The sequence below is a fragment of the Anas platyrhynchos genome, chromosome 27, assembly GCF_047663525.1.
Source record: "Anas platyrhynchos isolate ZD024472 breed Pekin duck chromosome 27, IASCAAS_PekinDuck_T2T, whole genome shotgun sequence".
NCBI classification, from domain to species: domain Eukaryota; kingdom Metazoa; phylum Chordata; class Aves; order Anseriformes; family Anatidae; genus Anas; species Anas platyrhynchos.
Window position 1 is genome coordinate 7,240,215 of NC_092613.1, and position 18,923 is coordinate 7,259,137.

The window sequence follows — 18,923 nt, forward strand, 5'->3', positions numbered from 1 at the left end:
GGACTGCAAGGCTGCTTATAGTTGCTTTTCAAGGGCAGCTTTGTTGCCCAATATCCTGAAACAATATCCTGTTTTCCTCTCAAGAAAAAATTCCTGAAGGGATTAATATTAAATCTGCCTTTTAAAGGAGACAGAAGAGCAGAGGCACAGAGCATGGACTCCTTCCCGCTGGCTACAAGACGCAGCAGCAGCGTCCCACGAAGCCCCACGGCCCCTAGTTAAGGCGTTACAGGATGGCAAAGCCAAGCGGCACGTTGAGTTTGCTCCCAAATTGCCCTTTTTAATTATTATTCGCCTTGTTGTCTAAGCAAACTGGAGCGCGGGCCTATCCCTGTTTACCGAGTTGCACGGGAGATGTATCAAGAAAGCCGCCCGCCCACTCGCTCCTTGGTTCACGGCGTCGTCTTGCTTCAGAAGTGGGTGAGGGAAGTTTGCTGCAGTGCCTGGTGCGCTTTTATCGAGTGCACCTGGCCCATTAAGTGCCTTGACACACAGCGCACACCCCTGCACACGCCGGCTGCGGTGAGGAGGAACCGTGGTTGCCTTTGATATGAGAAGGGATTGCACCCCCCCTGCGGCTGCTCCAGCTCCCATCTGCTGAGTGTCACTGCCTTGTTGCCTCTCAGGGCTCCGAGGTGAACTGCACGGTGCTTCTCTGCTCTGAAACAAATTAAGAGCATTAGACCCAGAGGACAATTAACTTCATTAGGCCGCAGGAGCCGGCGGCTGCAGGGAAGCACCCGCAGGTGACAGCCCCTGGAGCAGGGCCTGTTACGCACAGGGGGTGCGGGGCTCGATGCGGCGCTGCCACCGCCGTGCACCCGACAGCGAGGGGCTCTGCATGCGGGCAGCTTCCAGCACCTTCCAGCAGCTTCCAGCACCTTCCAGGCTCCATCAGCCGCCGAGCCTGGGCCCATCTCCCGCAGAACCGACAGGGAGAACCCCAGGCTCTGCGAGGGGTGAGCGGGGCACCCAGCAGCGCATCCCAGCTCCTGGCCCAGGGCTCCGAGCACGGCCCCGGGTCCCACCGGGCCCCACCGGGCTCCGGGGCAGCACCGGGGACTGGGGCCAGCCCGGGGTGGGCTCCGGGCAGCTGGGCTCGCTGCTCGCCCGTCCCCACCGACACCCCCGGCGGAGGGGAGAAGCCCCCCGGGGACCAAACGGGGATGGTCCCGGTGCTGGTCCCGGTCCCGGTGGGGGTCCCGGTGCCCGCTCCGCGCCGTGGCCTCGCTTCCCGCCCGTTTGGGCGGAGCAGGGCGGGGGCTGGGGGGGGCCCGGTACGTGCCGGGGCACACGGCAGCGGCGGGGCCGGGGGCCGGGGGCCGGGGGGCCCGGGCGGGGGCCGCGGAGCGCACGTGGCGGCGGGGGGGGGGGGGGCGGGGCAGGGGGCAGAGCCTGGGTTCGGCAACGCCCCCCCGCGGTCCCGTATAACGGCGGGGCGGGGGGGGCCGCACTCGGCCGGCGGCGGCACGCGCAGGTAGGGCCCGGCGGGGCCACGTGGCGGGGGGACGGCACCGGGCACCGCACCGGGATGGGATGGAGACGGGAAGGGAAGGGAAGGGATGGGGGGGCCCGGCGTGGGTGGTGCGGCTCCGTGATCCCGGGGCTGCCGCTCCCGGCCTGGCGGGGGCGCGGGGCGCAGCCGGAACCTCGTGGAGGGACCTCGTGGAGGGCGCTGCGGCGGCGGCGCCGGCGGGCACCGAGCTCCTCCGGGCCGCCCCGGGTCGGTGGATGCCCTCCCCGTACTGCTGGGGGTGCGAACCGGCCGGCCCCGGGCCCCCCTCGTGGCCTGGGGGCTGGATGGGGGCCGCGCGGTGCCGCCGCCCCCTCCCCGTAGCTCTGGGGCCGACCCCCGGTCCGCGTACCCGGGGCCCCGCAGCCGCCGGTCGGTGTCGGGCCGGGGATGCCCGGCCCTCGTTCCGTGACCTTCCCCGGTAGAGGACTTTGGGTGCCGGTTCCCGGGCCCGTGTTCGTCCCCTGTCTCAGTGCAGGGCCATGGGCAGGCGGTGCCCCCCCGGTGGAGCTCCTCGGGAGCCGCCGAGGGGTGAACGGGGCTCGGGGGGCGACCGCTGGGGGCCGGTGCACGGAGCCGCCGTCCGGGGGTTCCGCAGCCCTCGGGCCTCCCGGTAGCGGGGAGGGCAAATCCGCCCCGTGCGAGCGGCAGATAGCGGGGGGAGCCGGGGCTGGGGCGATTACAGCCCCGCTCCGGGCCGCCGATAACAGCGGGGAAGGGGCCCGGGGTCGGGGGGGGGACCGGACCCCGAGGGAGGTCACGAACGGGGGGCCCCAAGGAGAGCGGGTGACCTGCGGCTCCCTGGGGAGGCTCAGAGGGGACCGAGCTGTGCCCTTTGTCCCCCCCCCATGGCAGCAGGTCCCAGCGGGCAGCCCCAGGGCTGTCCCCTCCGCCACGCTCCTGCTGCTGCCCCACGAGCTGGGGCCACCTGCACAAGATGTTCCTGGGCTTTTAATTTTCTCGGGGGGGGCGGATAAAAGAAGTCATTTCCAGCTTCCTCACAAGACACCTGAAATCCAGGGGTAGTGTTTTCTTGCTTTTCTGTCTGCCTGGAGCCTTTCTGTGGTGCACAAGCATCCCATTTTCATGCTAAGTGAGGTAATTTAGTGCAGGCTGCCTCTCCCGGGTGGCTTTGCTCTCAGGCTTTTTTTGACTCCTGAGAAGCGCAGGGAACAGTGGCTGCGTGCCTGGGGGGCTGGGGCTGCAGGCAGAGCCCCACAGCTTTTATTTTCTCACTTAACCACCGGTGTGGTGGATCCTCTGCCTACAAACAATTGTTTTGCTGCTGCACTGCAAACTTCCCCGCCATGCCACGACCCTGACCGTGTTCTTTCTGCCCTGGCCCTTCAGTGCTGAGGGCATCACCCCCTTTTGGGAAAGCCAGGAGGTGGTTCCCAATAAAAAGGTGCGAATGGTTCGCGTGATTTCTGCTGCGCTCAAATCTCTCACTTGTCTTGATTAATCTGGCAGCTAATGTGGAAAATACCTGGTGGCTTTTATAGGCTGGAGACTTCCAGTGTTTTACTTCATATATCCCTCGTGAGGAGTTGAAAAGTTGCACGTAGGCTATGCAGGCAAGCTGTATCGGAGCACTATAGTGCTAATCTCAGTTTTATGGCTTTTATTTCCTTCTGTGAAGTCAGCATATAACAGTAACTTTTCTTAAGAAGGCAGGAGCCTCTTCCCATTATTGTCTGTAAAACTTGTTGTGAAATGCTCCTTCTAAAGCTGTTGTTGTACAGTTGTCCTGTAGCCAAAGAAGGTCTGTGTGAGGCTGTAGCTGATTCCTGAAACCACAGTCACCCAGGTGGTGTTGGGTGGTTTCATCCATGCAGCTGCTTTAGCCCAACTTTGGAGGTTCTAAAGGCAATGGTACAGAGGTGGCTGGGAACAAAGAACTCGAGCTGGTGCTCTCAGGAAAAGGAGCAGAAGTGCTCTGACTGTAGCAACCGTGTGACTCTGGAGTTTTGCAGCCTCACGTAAACACTCTCTGCAGCAAAATCTGGAGGGGATGTGTCTTTGGTGGTATTGATGTCTGGTGAAGGAATGCCGATGCTGCTTGGTACCACATTTTTCTCATTCTGAGCATTTCTCGTTGAGGCACAGATCAGCTCTGAGGAGGAGCCCCTGGCACTCAGGCCCGCACTGCCTGCACCTGGGACGTGCTGGGTTTGGGGGGCTGTGTGTCTGCAGCCCCCACAGCTCCTGCTGCAGGTGAGCTTGTGGCTTTGTGCTGGGGACGGAGCACGAGAGGCATGGCCGCGGAGCCTGGCAGCCCTGCCTGGCTGTGCCCGGGCTGGCCTCTCCCTGTTGTGTTTGCAGGGGCTGTGCTGGGCGTGCAGCTGATCTGGGCAGTGCTGTGCCTGTAACCTGTGTGTGTAAGGTTTGCCTGTGGTTGTGGGTCAGAGGGTTCTGGGAGAGCTTTGCTTGAGTCATGGCAATTGCCAGGCAGCAATGTAAGAAAACAGCCAAGGTTTTTCCCTTGATCTTTTTGATAGCTTGCTTAAGCTTGCTTCGCGCTTTCTCATAGCAGTGCTTGGTATGAGAAATCCCATCCTCCCATAGCCTGGGTCCTTGCTCAGGCAGGCTGAGCATCACCGGTGGTAACAGCTGAAGACAGCAGCCTGGAACGGTGCTTGTAATGGACCCATTCTGGAGGGAGATCTGCTGCCGGTCTTGTTTGTTCCCCCATCCCCCTTGTGCCACTGACAAAGGGTCTCAATGTCCCTCTCCCTCAGCCAGCTCGCTTTCTGAGACCGGTGGCGCGGCCTTTTTGTAGCCTGCGAGCCAGGCGTGGTGACTGCTGCGCAGGGGATTATCTTCAAATCCCTGGCGTGCTCTGTCCTCAGCAGACGGTGTTTGTAGTGGCTGATGTTCAAGGAGAGCCTCCAGCGCTCGGCAGCCCTGCCCAGGTGAGTGCCTGCCCGCCGGGTGCTGGTGAGTGGGCTGCCGTGCACCTCTGCTCCGCGGCTGCAGGCTGGGGCTTGCAGCGCTGCGGGATCGGGCTCTGAGCTGAAGATGAAGGCAGCTGCCACTTGCTCCTTCCTTTACGAGTGCAAAAGTCTTGCCTTTTGGCGTCTAGCTGTCTGCTCTCCAGGCTGGCTCACCAGGCTGGCAGACTGGAGCATGTCTAGGGATATGCCGGCCGCTTTCTGGTAGAGGAGGGGTGCTGAGCAGGCCGTGCAGCTGCTGGCAGGAGAACCTTGAGCTCATCTGTGTGGGCTGCTGTCCTTGGGCAAACTCTTTACATGCTGCTGACCTCGCTTCACCCTGGGAACAAACGCTTCAGCTGAGCAGGACCTCAATTGAGTATTGTTTTGGTGCAGAGCCCTTGCAAACGCTGGGTCGTCACGTATGCCATGTACAGGCAGGTTAAACCCTCGGCTGGGGGTGCTCGCTGGGATTACATCCCCATGCTTAATTCCGTAAACCCGCTTTAAACCAGTGGAAGCAGCGTCTCATTAGCTTATAACAATCTGTGTTTGATCTTTCCTCTAGCCAGAAAAAGTCCAAATCTGAAGCTATGAAGCGTTATTCACCATAAACAGCTTGCAGCTGCTAGCAGCTCCCAGCAGTGAGCACAAGACTTCAGCTCAGGCGGAGGGGTGCTTGGTTTCTGCTGTGGGTGCTGCCTGCCTGTGGCTGCCAAGCGAGTCCTGCTGCTCTGGGAGAGGTTTTAAAAGCACCCAAGGCAGTGGGTGCAATGTGGATGTGTGCCTGGTGAGGTAAAACCCTGAGCTGGAAGGATGGGAGTGAAGGGGACGGGCAGGGACCTGTGGGGCTGGGATTCTGCCCCTTCTCTTCCTGCCCTGAAAGAGCATTTTGAGGATACTTTGCTAAAGGGCTTGCCCCAGAAATATTTTTCAGCATTTGCAGTGCCTTATAAATGTGATCCTCTGTCTTTCTGCTGTGGAATCCTGCCAATCCAGGGCTTTTAAAAACACAGTAATTTGCAGCATTATGTAAGCAGAAGTCTTAAAATCTTCCTGATCCAGGCAGCTTCAAGCAAGGAATCAATTGCAGTGCTGGTGCGTGGGACCTGGGAGGAGGAAAGGATCCTGGTCTTCTCCAGGACCTGTTTCTGGATGATATGGTGCGGACTGCCTCAGTCTCTGCTCTCACCATTGCTGTGTAGGAAAAGGGCTTGCTGTAGGCTACCCATTCCTGCAGGTTTGTCAAGAAGTTTACAGGCTGGCAGATGTGATACTTGCAGTCATTACTTGGGCTCATCAGTCTTAATTACTGCAAATATGGTTATTTTATTTCCTAATAGGGCAAACTGTAGCTGCTGCCTGGCAGCTGTGAATTTTATTTCCAAACACGTCTTACACGTCGCAGCTCTTCCAAAACAGAACTGTAAATGTCATAAAGGCATTGTTTTTTTTTTTCAAAAGGGAGGGAAGCTTTCCTTCTGGACTGACTGCCTCGCATGTGCTTTTTTCCACTCATTTGAAACTACGTCTGTGTGGCGGCACAGAGGAAATCAGAAAGAAACCTTAATGCGGTAGAAGGAAAAGCTTTCTAAAACTGGTCTGTCTTAATAAGGGTTTGTAATGAGTCGGGGAAGAACGTTGTGGCATGCAGAACTCATGTAAACCCTCTGGCGTCAGATGTTGGGAATCTAGTTTAATGGTCTCAGACTTCCTAGAGCTGCTTTCAGGCCAAGGCTTTTCACCATGCATTGGCAATGCAGGAGAGGTTATGTTTAACCCCCCAAAAGTCCTTTTCTTTTATAGGAAGGCGCTGCCTGAACAGCCATAGGAAGAGGGATGCTGCTTGCAGAGGAAGAACAAATAAATGAACCAGGCCACAGTAATTTTGGCACAGCTGAGCTTCTTGGGAGTGATGGAAGAATTAAACCTGTGTTCTTTCTCAGAAGCAAAGTGGAAAAATCCCCAACCTCATGAGCACCGCCCAGCTTTTTGATTTGATACCTTTATTGCCAGTAGCTTTTATTTGCACTATCGGGAAGTTCTTACTACTTGCTAGTAGCTGATAGCTTTTATTATCAAAATGTGGCAGTTTCTCTTTTTTAAGAATGTTTTGGGCAAATCAGGGTAGTTAAATGATGCCTTAGAGCTTACTGAATGCTCTGAAAGCTCAGTCTGACTCAGAAAGCAAGAGTACGCAGGAAACTTCAGTGTGCACTGTCCGGAAGGTGTTGATAACCCCAATATTCATATCAGCTTTCCAAGAAGCACATAACTTCTGGAGGAGTTGTCTCAATGGCCAGAGGACAAAGTGCACGGTGTCTGCATGTCATGCAGGGCTTGGCTGGCACCATCCTCGCTGGGGACCGGCCGGTGGCTGCGGTGAGTCGGGCTGATGGGGGGGCTCGCCTTGGGGAGCGTCCTGTCAATGATTTGTTTGTTTGAAGGGGCAGCGTGCTTGTGACAGTCATGTGCTGCGTTGGCCGGGGTGCAGGCAAAATACCCTTCCAGCCGGAAAGCTCTGTGCCTGGGCCAGGCTAAACCAGTCTTAAGGGCTTAGGGAAGGCAGCCTGCAGTGCTGCCTCCTTCCTGCTGCGTCGCAGGCCTGTGGCGGGGAGGCCTCTGCTCGGCAGGAGGAGCTGCGGGGCTCCGGCGGGTGGCGGAGTGAAAGAGCAAAGGAAAGCGATACGGGTACCTGCGGTAACACACAGGCTGCCAGCGGCGGGAGGGAGCGTGCCAGGTGGATGCTGGTGTGCCAGTGGCCGTGGATGAGATGGTAATCACAGGAAGCCCGAACGGATACGTGCTATAAATAGGGCACGCTGCAGCTTTGAGTCCGTGCGTTGCTTTGCATTTGGAGTTATCGCCGCATCATGGTGCGACTTACCTGAAGAAAGGTCTTGTGCTTGAAGACGGCTTTTTCTTCAACCGAAAACCTGAGCAGCAGAGCAGAAAACTAGCAGGAGGGTTTAGACTCTGCCAAAGGAGCCTGCCACCCCCTCTGTGGCTCACGGGGCTTGCTCTGAGCAGAGCGTGGCCTGGCGGTGCTGCAGCCATCACAGCAGGCCTGGGCTACCTGGCTCTGAGCTCTGCCTCTCCCTGGCCCCCAGCAGATGTCCTGCGAGCAGGATCCCGGCACTGAGAGCATCTCGAAATCTGTAGGGGCATGCTGGAGTTTCAGGGACTGTGGCAGTTCCTGTTGTTTTGCATATTGTGAAATGTGTATGTGAGCAGCTGCGCTTCCTCTCAGGGGCGGCTCGTGCTGCTCTCTGCTGTCTGGAGCAGCCTTGTTGTTTTTCAAATAACCACAGCTTTTCTGTGTGAGCCAGCCCTACAGTGAGCACAGGAGCTGCACTACTTGCACTGACCCAGCCTTTCCATGCTCTGCCTGTCTAAGAAGGATCCCGTGGTTCAGCAGAGACAGAATTAGAAAACAATAAATTTCATGCGTGTCTTCGAACTTTTAAGGTCATTGCTGCTGGTACTTGGGTGCTCTCATGAAATCTGCTGTAGCTTTTTTGGTGTTGGGGAGGAAGTGTTTGGCTATGGCTCAGTTATGGGGTGGGTGTGGAGACGTCCTATAGGGGCAGAGCCCTGGGGAGGCCGGCCTGGAGCGAATCCACCTCCTGCCCTGGGGCTGCGGTGAGCCTCGGGAGCCCTGGCAGCATCCCGGGAAGCTTCCCACTGTTGTTGCTCATGGCTAAGTTTAGCTGCGGCCTGTGACCTTCAGGGGGCTGTGCTGGGGTGGCACCTGTCTGTCTGCCTTGTCTGTTTTTTCCTGGTGTGCGTGCACTTAATGACCTGGGTGTGCTGCCCCTGCTGCGGGCGGCCCTCCAGAGTGTGGGGTGGCTGCTGGGGGTGACCTCCTGGGGTCCCTGCCTGCTTCTGGGGTTTTCCCTCTGGCCCTCGCCTGCATGGGCTTCCCTGGGTGAGGGTCAGGAAGGCCGTGGACCTGCTGGGACACCGCTGGGGGCCATTGGGGTGGGTTTCAGCATTCCCAGTGTGGATTAATTAATGGGTTTCACTGATAGCAGGTCTCAAGAAAACCTGTGTGAGCAGCTCAGTGCTGGGGGTGCCCAGGGCCTGTGAGCCCCATCCTGCTGGGTGCTGCCCCGTGGGACCCTCCAGGGCCCGGCCCGGTAGCACGGCCCTGCTGTGCGGCCTCCTCTTTGTTGCAGTGCCCGGCCGCTGTTGGCAAGGTCACCGCCTGCCCTTTTCGGCTTATAATAGCATATCATGTCTTAAACCTGTCGCTTATAAATAAATACCTGCTTGCCAGGGCTTTTAAAGGCCACCAGTGATCTGAGCCTGTGACTTTAAAGAGCCTTCAGAGGCCAGCGTGCTCACGAGCCCAGGGCGCACTGAGGTGATCCGGGTGCTGGTGTTACTGCCTCGTGGTGTGGACTTTCTGTGTGGCAGGGCAGCGAGGACTTGGCCTGTGCTCAGCTGAAACAATATTTTGTCCTCTGCAGGTCTCTGAGCCCCAACCGAGTCATCACCAGCTTCGTTCAAGATGCCCCCGGCCGTTGGAGGCCCTGTGGGATACACTCCCCCTGAAGGAGGATGGGGATGGGCTGTAGTCATCGGAGCTTTCATCTCCATCGGGTTTTCCTACGCCTTCCCCAAATCCATCACTGTGTTCTTCAAAGAGATCGAGGCCATCTTCAACGCATCTAGCAGCAAAGTCTCATGGATCTCCTCTATCATGCTGGCTGTTATGTATGCAGGAGGTAAGTGAGCTGGAGACAGCGGTGTTGGAGTATGGGGTGCTGGGTCTGATTAACTGCATCTCACTGTAACAGCAGCCAAAGCTTTACTAAGAGTTGGAGCTTTATGTGAGAACAAAACTTCCCTTAGCAAGTTTGCTTGAAGTAGATGGCTCAAAAAGTTCTCTTTAATGCCCAGAATGCAGAAGCTGGGTTAATCTGTCCTTCTCAGGAAAGCTGTAGGTAAAATCTTTCCGGGGAATTACAACTTGTGTAATTCTGCACTTGTTACAATGCACGGCTGATGCTGTCTGCTTCCAGCACCCACGAGGAGGCTGGGGACAGTGGCTGTGCTGAGTGGAGGAGCCCTGTTCACGGGGTCTTTGTTTCTCTTTTAGATAAAACACTTTCATTTTGAGTCCAGCAAGCAGTGGCTGTCTGTAAGGATCTGTTCCCTTTTCTGATCAGCTCTGACTGCTGAAGTGTGTTCTAGAGTGCGCTGAAGTTTGTCTGTTCTTCCCTGCTGGTGCTGAGCAGTGCCTTAGACAGCTTGTACTGTTTGGAGATGGCAGAATGCACTGGAAGTACAGAAATGCGAGCAGAACAAAGCCAACTGCTTTAGTGAAACAGCTCCCCTCCCCTGTGCTTCAGAAACTGCTTGGAGTCGCACTCCCCAAGCTGTGCATTTGGTGTTTCTTTATACCAGCTAGGAGCAGGCAGCCTGTGGTCTGCCAGGGCGATGCATTTCCAGTCTTTGCATCTCCTGTCCTGAAGTCCCAGTGCCTTGTACCAGCTTGCAAATGCAGTTTTGCACCGGGTAGCCTGGCTGAAAGAAACTCTTATTGGGACGTTGCTGTTGTGTGTACTTCAGAGGCAAATCAGAGCTTGTACTGCTGCCATCCCAAGCTGGCAGAGTGCCCCAGTCTTATTTGCATTTGTGCATCAAAAGGAGCTGACGTCAGCGGCCCGGCTGAGCGTGAGGCTTTTCCTTTGGGGGAAACAGGCTCTGCTTTGTCCTTGCTTAGCTAGCGAGGCGACCGGCACATCTCCCTGCTCTGATGTTATAACAAGCTTGTAAACTGTGTAGCTGCCTTAATGAGGCTCGATCTGGGCCATTCCTTCAGTGCTGAGAACCCATCCCTGAGTGCCCAGGGGCTTGCGGTGCCTGGTGCCCCTCTGGGCTTGGGTCTGGGGGGCTCCCTGTCCCCTCTCCATGCTGACACTGCCTCTCCTGCTCATCCTGAACAGTTGGCACCAAATCCCAGCAGCTCACCTGCCTTGACCTGCTTGCCTGTGAGCTGGTGGCACAGGTGCTGCCACCCACACCCAGGCAGATGTGTCCCTCTGGCCTCCAGGAGAGCTGCTGCAGCAGTAGCCAGGCTTCCCAAATGTTCTCCAGGCTCTGTTTAAACTAGGCAGAAAGGTCAAGTAGTGTCTGAGGACCCATGAACAACATGTTGACAGCCTGGCTATCTGTTAATGGTAAAGCTAGGTCTGTTAATATTCAATGGATGTTCATTCAGTTTATTTAAATACATCTTAGTGTCTGTAGAGCATGCTTCACAGTATCTAATCACTGTTTGCTTTGGATTAAAGCTGCTGATAATGAAGCACTTAAAAGGCAGGTGTGCAGAGCAATTGGGCTTTTCCTGCCTCAGGGCAGCAGTGAAAACAGAAGCCCCCTTTCCCCTGCATCTCCCTGGTGCAGCCCAGTGGCCTTTCCTCCTGCAAGCCATCGGGGCACTTTGCCCAGTGCCCGTCGAAGCTGCTAATCCACAGCCGTGTCTGGTTCCTGTGGGAAGCATGGCTTTGCCCTGGCCCAGAGCCGTGGCTGCGGGGAGCAGGTGGCCCGGGGAGACAGCTTACTGTGGCCCACAGAAGGCAGCTTGCTCAGGACAGTCGTGGCTTTCGGCAGCCACAAACAGCTCCTGGTGCTCAACAGAAGCCCCAGCCTACAGCACTTGCTGTCTGTAGCTGGGATTTCAGCGTGTGCTTTAACCAAACGTCACTCTTATCTTCAGCTGTCTCTGCACCTTCTGTCCTTTCCCCTTACCCCAGTTCCCTCGCTGGGTGAAGTGTCACCGTGTGGGATCTGGAAGCCTTTAGCTGTAGCCCTCCTGGGTGCTTGCCTGCTTGTCTGGTCTCCAGTACAAAAGTAACTCATCTCTGGCCATGTCTCCTTTGCCTTCCCAGGTCCCATCAGCAGCATCCTGGTGAACAAATACGGCAGCCGACCCATCATGATCGTGGGTGGGTGCCTCTCTGGGTGCGGTCTGATTGCAGCTTCTTTCTGCAACACTGTGGAGGAGCTCTACTTCTGTGTGGGGGTTGTAGGGGGTAAGTGACTCTGCTATAATGGGACTGCAACCAGGAAAAGTCCTCTTTGGAGGAGGGACTTCTATCTAGTAATTCTTGTGAAACAACTACCCTGGATTTGCATAAGTGCTGATTTCTCCTATGTACTCTAGTTTAAAGGTGGCCCTGGTGATATAATGCAGGAAGAATGTAAGTGCACAGGCACTTGTGCCATGCTTAAAATAGAAAGCCTTCCATTATTGCAGTCTCAGGTTAGGATTGTGCCATGCCAGTAAGTGTTAGGCTTGTTGAGGGTTGTGGTGGTTCTCCTTTTGCCTCCCCTAACTCCTGCACACAACTCTGCTGCCCTAGCTTGTCCTCCCAGATATTGCCAGGAAGGGGTAGCGAGGGGCTGGAAGTTAATAGAGAAGTGGTACTCCTAAATTGTGAGAACTGAAACCCTGTTCCTCTTACCCAGCCCCTCTGTCAGTGCTGCTGGCTTGCGGAACTCTGAATCCTTCATTTCTTCTCTTCTGCAGGCCTCGGACTTGCATTTAACCTGAACCCAGCTTTAACCATGATTGGCAAGTACTTCTTCAAGAAGCGTCCCCTGGCAAATGGACTGGCTATGGCAGGCAGCCCCGTGTTCCTGTCAACCTTGGCGCCTGTGAACCAGATGCTCTTTGGTATATTTGGCTGGCGAGGGAGCTTCCTCATCCTCGGTGGTCTCCTGCTGAACTGCTGTGTTGCTGGGTCCCTCATGCGGCCAATTGGCCCCAAGCCAGACCAGCTGAAAAAAGAGGCTGAGAAAGAGGTGTTGCAGGAAGCTGGGAAAGCAAAAAAAGATGATGGTGATACTAGCACAGACCTCATCGGTGGGAAGGCGAAGAAAGAGAAGAGCACGCTCTTCCAGACGATCAACAAGTTCTTAGACCTTTCCTTGTTCACACACAGAGGCTTCCTGCTCTATCTGTCGGGCAATGTGATCATGTTTTTTGGGCTCTTCACTCCCTTGGTCTTCCTCAGCAATTATGCAAAGAGCAAGAAGATTGCTAACGAGTCTGCAGCCTTCTTGCTCTCCATACTGGCCTTTGTAGACATGGTAGCCAGACCTTCCATGGGACTGGTGGCAAACACCAAGTGGATCAGACCGAGAGTCCAGTATTTCTTTGCCATCTCCGTGATTTACAACGGGGTGTGCCACCTCCTGGCCCCCATGTCCACCACCTACACTGGGTTCTGCATTTATGCTGGTTTCTTTGGCTTTGCCTTTGGCTGGCTTAGCTCGGTGCTGTTTGAAACCCTGATGGACCTGGTGGGAGCACAGAGGTTCTCCAGCGCAGTCGGCCTTGTGACCATCGTGGAGTGCTGCCCGGTGCTTCTGGGACCCCCTCTGCTCGGTAGGGTGCCCGCGTGTGCAGCCCGCCCGTGTCTGGCATTACGTGGGGTGTGGGTCCCGGCAGTCTTCCTGCTGGGTTCTATTTCTTGGTGGAGGTGAGGGAGGGAGAGCACCAGCCACTGGACCTCCCTGGAATTTGGGGGAGTGGGGTTGGGCTGAGTTCTGGCCCAAGTGGGGGGAGCAGGGGTCAGAAGGAATAGAGACCTGAAGCAAAGGTGATGGGCTTGGGCTGCTCGTGGGAAAGCTTCCTTGGCCTGGAGTGGTTCCCTTTTGGTGCTGGGAGTAGTCCTGCTAAGTTGTCCCCTCTCTGTCTGTCAGGTAAGCTCAACGACATGTATGGTGACTACAAGTACACGTACTGGGCCTGCGGGGTCATCCTCATCATCTCCGGGATCTACCTCTTCATCGGGATGGGAATCAACTACCGCCTGGTGGCGAAGGAACAGAAGGCAGAGGAGAAGACGAGGAACGAAGGGAAAGAGGAGGAGACCAACATCGATGAGGCTGAGAAACAGAAAGAGGCAAACAACGATGTGGCCACCTTGCCGCAGAAGAGCACGGAAGATGGTGTCAAAGAGGAAGAAAGCCACATGTGAGGGACTGGTTTTAATCCCAGTGTGTCGGGGGGAAGTGCCGCTGCCCTGGAGCGGTGTCTGGGGAATGCTCTGCTGGTGTTGAGCGGCTGTGAGAAGTGTTTAAACCAGGTGTTCATTTTTAACCAGGCTCTGAATTGTCTTTCCATCTGTGTTCAACAAAGGTAACAGAGCTACGTGTGCAGTATCCTCGCGTGTTTGGGGTGGGGGTGGGGGAAGGGATGACTTTTTATATTCTGGCTTTTTAACAGTAACATGATTGTACTAATACGTGCCTTACAGTCTTCATATCTAGCTGAATCTGGATGAGCCTTAACTCTACTCTGTAAACCGTGCTTTAGCTCTGTATTCTGCTCGGGGTATGGTGTGTGTGCGCGTGCGTGTATTTTGAGGAGTTCTGTTGTTAAAAAGCCATAAAAAGCAGGATACTGGATTTGTTGAAGCACAGGGGTGTCAGGGCCAAGCCCTGGATGAATACCGCTTCACACGCTTCTTACTGCGGGCTCTCCACGGGGGGAGATCTGGGCATGGGGGCAGGGGGTCTTCAGCTCCTCTACCAGATGCCTCCTGGCTCTGTTAGGTGGTCTTTAGGTATGTTTTGAAAACACTTTAGCTACTGTAGTTCTCTAAAAATCCTTCTTGTTGTAGTTGTGTTCTCACGGGATATTCAGGTTTGAAAAAAGGATGGCCGGAGTTCATGTCGGGTGGTGTCTGCTGTGTTAGCGTCCCTGTGGGGGGCTGGGGTCTGTGCCCCTGGGTGGCAGCCTCCTGCCTCCCCCTCTGCTGTGCCTCTCAGTGTGATGTGACACAAACAGGGCACTGGCATGGGGGGCACCAGTCCCCCAGCCCACCTGGGGGGAGCTCGCAGGTGCTGCCCCTCTCTGGGGTGGGTTTCTACCTGGGAACCCCCAGCTCAGAGTCCAGACAAGACAAGTGGGTTCGGATGCTTAACACTTTGCAGGCTGAAGGGGCCAGACAGACCGGATTATCGTTGTTACATCCCTGAGACAGGTATTCTGCTTTTGCTCTTTTATCTCTTAGAAAAACCTCTTCTACTTGCTTCTGTTCAACTAAGATATTAAGGCAACAGATGCCAAACCACTCACATCTAGGACGTGTAAGGGGGTGGAAAGAATTTGTATGTATTTATTTTTTATTTTTTAGTGTTGGAAAATATCTCAACGTACGTGGAGCAGGTTAATGGCTCTCAAGTTCTAGTAAATGTTGATCAGAAATCTTGTAAGAGGCTAAGTATTTTTTCAAATAAACTTGTTTTTTTACAATTCACTCATCAAATGTTGAACTCTTCTTTCATACTTACAGCCATGTTCCAGGACCGTGCCAAACAACGTATCAACGTGTATTTGGGGTTGGTTAAGGGGAGATGAAATGGGGTAAAGCAGCCTGGCTGGGCAGATACAGTGCAAAGCAGTTCCTTAGCCCAGGTCCTGGTGTTGTGAGAGGAGGCAGCAAGGAGACCCGATGCTTTCCTTTAGGGGCTGGATCATCTTCCCTGTGCAGATCTCTTCCTGCAATGCAAAACTCCTCAGCCTGAAACTCCTGCCTGCAGGAGAGGATGCCCTTTCCCATGGGCACAGCGTCAGCCTCACCAGGCTCAGGTTGGGGTGTGTGGGAGTGCGTGTGTGTGCATGCCTGCGTACGTGTCTTACTGCCTTGGTTGCAGCCTTTGCATGTCAGGAAAACACAGCCTTGGGGAGAGCCTGGGTTCCTACCTGCTTTTCCAGCTGCACAGAGCTGCTAATTTGATGAACCCTACCTGGGGGGAAGCTGCTGTGGTTCCTGCAAGGGATGAAATGTGTTTTGCATGTCTTTCAATCTCTTCAGCTGCAAGAGGAGGCTTTTGTTTGGAGTTCGCAAGATGGCCACAACTTGGGATTTTTATTCCTTTTTTTAAAGACACTCTGACACTCTCCCACCCTTTTTAAAAGGACACTTAGGAATGCCTTAAGGTTCCTCTTCACTATGGGGTGTGGAAGGGCACCCAAATGCCCTATGGGCAGGGCTGTGATGAAGGGGCTCTCCCTGCCTGCCCAGGCTGGCAGCCTGTGGTGCTGTGGGTGCTCTGTGGGCCAGGTGCTGGTGGGATGAGGGAACCCAAACCCCCTCGGTCAGCCTCACACCCTGCCCCAGGGCTGCCTGGTGGGGTGCTGTGTGTGGTTGCTGACTGCTCTGCTCCATGCTGCTGCTGGGGTTCTCCAGCTTTGTGACAGCCAGCTCCACATCTCACAAAACCAGACGAGGTATTTCATGCTGTAGAGAAACTTTATAAAGCCAACAGTATTTTGTACAGAAAGTTTTTATTGTACTGAGCGGCGATACTGGAAAACCAAGTATCTGTATTTCCATAAGTGCTGTGTCTGTAGCTGTTGTAACTGGTTCCCAGTGCAATAAACTAACCGTGATCAGCTGAGCTGTGGTCCCTGTTCCTCTGGGTGCATGCCTGGTGTGTTTCCAGCCCCTCTGCTGGGGGTCTCCTGAGGGTGAGGGGGGCATGGGGCTGCCCTGAGCTGGCATGGGGGGCCTGGGGGCTTGGCTGGTCACTCCTGCCCCAGCCCTGGTCTGGGGCCCTGATCTGGGGACCCACAGTGCCCCTGGGGGTGCTGGACAGCCGCTGGCTGTGTGGGTTGTGTTGATTTCCCCTGGGACGAGAAGCACTTGGCCCTGTCTGCTGCTTTCTTCCCATGCTTGACCTCTGTTAGCTGCCTCATAAAACCAGGTGTCCCGTTTTCCCTGGGTTCTGGTAGTGTAATAGCTGTTGTATGCCTTACCGTAACTAACATGACTTTCCTGCCTCTGGCTTCCGAGAGGCTTGCGCAGCCAGGGCAGGGGGCCAGCTTGGTCTTCTAAGGAAAAATGTTTAAATAATTTCCTGCTGTTTTGACTTGGCTAGCTGATAAGGCCTTCTTACTAAAACCTCTGTTTTCTAGGGGTGGCTTCTGCCCCATGTGTCCCTCAGGACCCTGTGTCAGCCCCACCGGGCCTGCCCTCACCCACTCCATCCTGAGGCCTTGGTGCTGGGGGAGGAGGGGGTGCGTGTGGTTTGGGGAGGAGTGCTGCCCTGCTTGGGCAATGCAGTGACTCAGGCTGGGATCCTGTAATTAATGGATCCCATAATCAATCACTTGTGAGGCACGGGCACTGCTGCCCTGTGGTGCGGGTGGCTGGTGCGTGATGGGCACCGCAGCCTGCGTGGACTCTGCCCCGCAGCACGCCCGGCCCCAGCGCTGCCTCCTCACCCTGCTCCTCCCTGGGGGCTGGGGCCTTGAGGAGGGAGCGGTGCCCCAATTAGTCACAGTGCCACAATTAGTCACATCCAGGCCGGGAGCAAAGGGTGGCTGCGAAGCAGAGTGCTGCTGAGGGGCTGTTTCTCCTGGGGGCCACAAAAAGCCTGTGGTGGGTGCGGGATGGGGCTACCTGAAGGGTGCTCTGGGGTCAGCGCTGTGCATGCCCCCCGCTGCGGCTCTGTGAGGCTGGGCTGTGTGAGTTATTGCACAGATTTCCTTGAAACCCTCTGTCAAGCTGCCTTCCTTCCGCCTGGGGGAAGCAAAATAAAATTCTCTTCATAGCAGGTAGAATTGAGGAAATACTTGGGAGCTAATTCCCATGTAGTTTGTTTTCCCAGACCTCTGAGGTCTCTGACCAGAAATGCTCAGCGGTGGCTGGGGCGGGGGCTCCGGCTGGCGGCCAGGAGCCGGGACCTCTGCCAGCTGCTGGCCACGGCACCCGGGGGGGCTCTGCCAGGGCTGGGGCAGCTCGTGTGGGGTGGGGAGAGCGAGCAGCAGCAGCCCCGCAGCAGGGGATACCAGGCTGGAAGGACTGGGGTCAGGAAGGCTTGGTCCTGCCAGCCCTTTGTCTCCACATCCCTGCTGCCTGGCCTCTTCCAGGTGATTTGGAGAATGCGGGGTGAGGTCCTGGTGACCCCACAGAGGCAAAACCTCTCCAGGAGCTCTGCTGCCTGTGCTGGGCAGGAGCAGGGGTGAAGGCAGCGCCCTCCCCACCAGGTCGCAGCAGGCCAGGACGGGCAGGCAGGGGCTGAGCCCCGCTCCCTGCAGCAGCCCTGGAGCCTTGCACGCACAGATCCTCCTGGCCTCCCGAAACAGCCTAATCCTCCCCATAATACACACAATCCCCTTCCGAGATGAAAGGCGTGAGCCCAGCTGCAGAGCTCATTCATGTGACAAGCATGAGGAGAGGATCTGGGTCCCTGCCCGCCGCATGGGTCCAGCTCTGGGCACAGGGGAGTTTATTCAGGTTTTTCGGGAGATTTGAGTTCTGCTGAGTCTGCAGCTCCGGCTGAGCAGTCAGGGCTGCTGCTCTGCAAACAACCTTCTCTGTTCCCAGCCGCCCTGTGAAGACACTGGCAGGCGTTATGCTGATGCTGTGCTGGCGAGAGGAGGTGGGAGGGCTGCTTGGCCAGAGGGCAGCCTGCTGGAAAACCGTGTCTAGCCAAGGCTGAGATGGGGGCCACAGGCCGCCCCCATGCCAGACTCGTGTGGATGCCAGGTGTCTGCACTGTCCTGTGTGTGCCAGGGGATGGATGAGCTGTGCCAGGCTGTCCTGGTGCACGGGGGCTGCCTCACTGGGTGCACGCAGAGCCCCGGGGGCTCGCCGGCTGTGGTGCTGTGCCTGCAGCACGGGGGAGATGGGCAGGAACGGACACGGCTGTGTGCTTGGCTGCCTGCTCTGCGCTGAGCAGGGAAAAGCGATTTCCCCTTACCGTATGAGCAAAGCAGCATTACAGTGGACAGATAATCAATTGTTACAAGATGATCATCAATTATTTTCACTGCGCATTATATTCTGTTAATGAGAGCCCTTTGCCGGTGTCATGGATCCATTAAGGAGGAGATGAGTGATGCTCAGTTGTTGCATGGCAGCGAGAGGTGGCTGCAGAGAGCAGCGCAAGCCCCAGCGGGTGGCTCTCCTGTGGGGCTGGATGGGCTGTGCTCACTGCAAACACAGCCAAGGACACTCTCCGCTGCACTTTGCCCAGGCTTTTCCCCTGCTTTTTCAAGACCTTTGCTCTGCTTCCTGCAAACCGTGGTGGCCTCGTGTTGCTCAGGTGCATCTCGCAGCTCTGCGGGCTGGAGAAGTGGCCCCATCTGCAGGGTCTCAGGTCGGGGGGCGCGTGGCTGTGCCCAGGGCAGGAGCTGGTGCTGCTGCTGTGTGTGGGGTGCTCGCTGTGCCTCTGAGCCAAAAAGGTGCAGGGGGTGGGGGCCCCGCTGTGGGCAGGCCGATCCCATCTGAGCTTCATGCCGTGGCTACGTGTGGTGGGAAGCGGCTGAACCGGCCCCGTGATGGGCCCGGACCCGTCCTGAGCGTGCCCGCAGCCGCTGGGGCCGGAGCCTCAGCTGCTCGCCTGCCTGTGCCTGGAGCCTGTCCTGCACCCAGCGTGCGGCAGCAGCTGGGGAGCTGCTCCTGGGACCCCGCTGTGCTGTAGGGCCAGCATCCCCTGGGCACACGGGG

The 18,923-nt window shown here is 56.4% G+C and overlaps 1 protein-coding gene across 3 annotated transcripts; it reads left to right on the plus strand.

The window, feature by feature from the left end:
- Positions 1–935: 935 nt before the first annotated feature.
- SLC16A1 (solute carrier family 16 member 1) lies at positions 936–14,723 on the plus strand. 3 transcript variants are annotated; one of them, XM_072028535.1, is made up of 5 exons: positions 936–959; positions 8,916–9,173; positions 11,343–11,486; positions 11,984–12,844; positions 13,162–14,723. In XM_072028535.1, exons 2-5 carry the CDS (start codon positions 8,957–8,959, stop codon positions 13,437–13,439), a joined length of 1,500 nt encoding a protein of 499 aa, XP_071884636.1. In that variant the 5' UTR covers positions 936–959; positions 8,916–8,956; the 3' UTR covers positions 13,440–14,723. The 3 variants fall into 3 exon arrangements, with proteins under 3 accessions (XP_071884636.1, XP_038024235.1, XP_005013748.1); XM_038168307.2 differs by lacking the exon at positions 936–959 and adding an exon at positions 1,328–1,477; XM_005013691.6 differs by lacking the exon at positions 936–959 and adding an exon at positions 6,255–6,825.
- Positions 14,724–18,923: the final 4,200 nt, after the last annotated feature.

Coding starts and splice junctions, on each gene's coding strand:
- SLC16A1 (XM_072028535.1), top strand. CDS start 8,957: ATGCCCCCGGCCGTTGGAGGCCCTGTGGGATACACTCCCCCTGAAGGA. Junction 9,174..11,342: donor GGCTGTTATGTATGCAGGAG/GTAAGTGAGCTG, acceptor TTGCCTTCCCAG/GTCCCATCAGCAGCATCCTG. Junction 11,487..11,983: donor CTGTGTGGGGGTTGTAGGGG/GTAAGTGACTCT, acceptor TCTCTTCTGCAG/GCCTCGGACTTGCATTTAAC.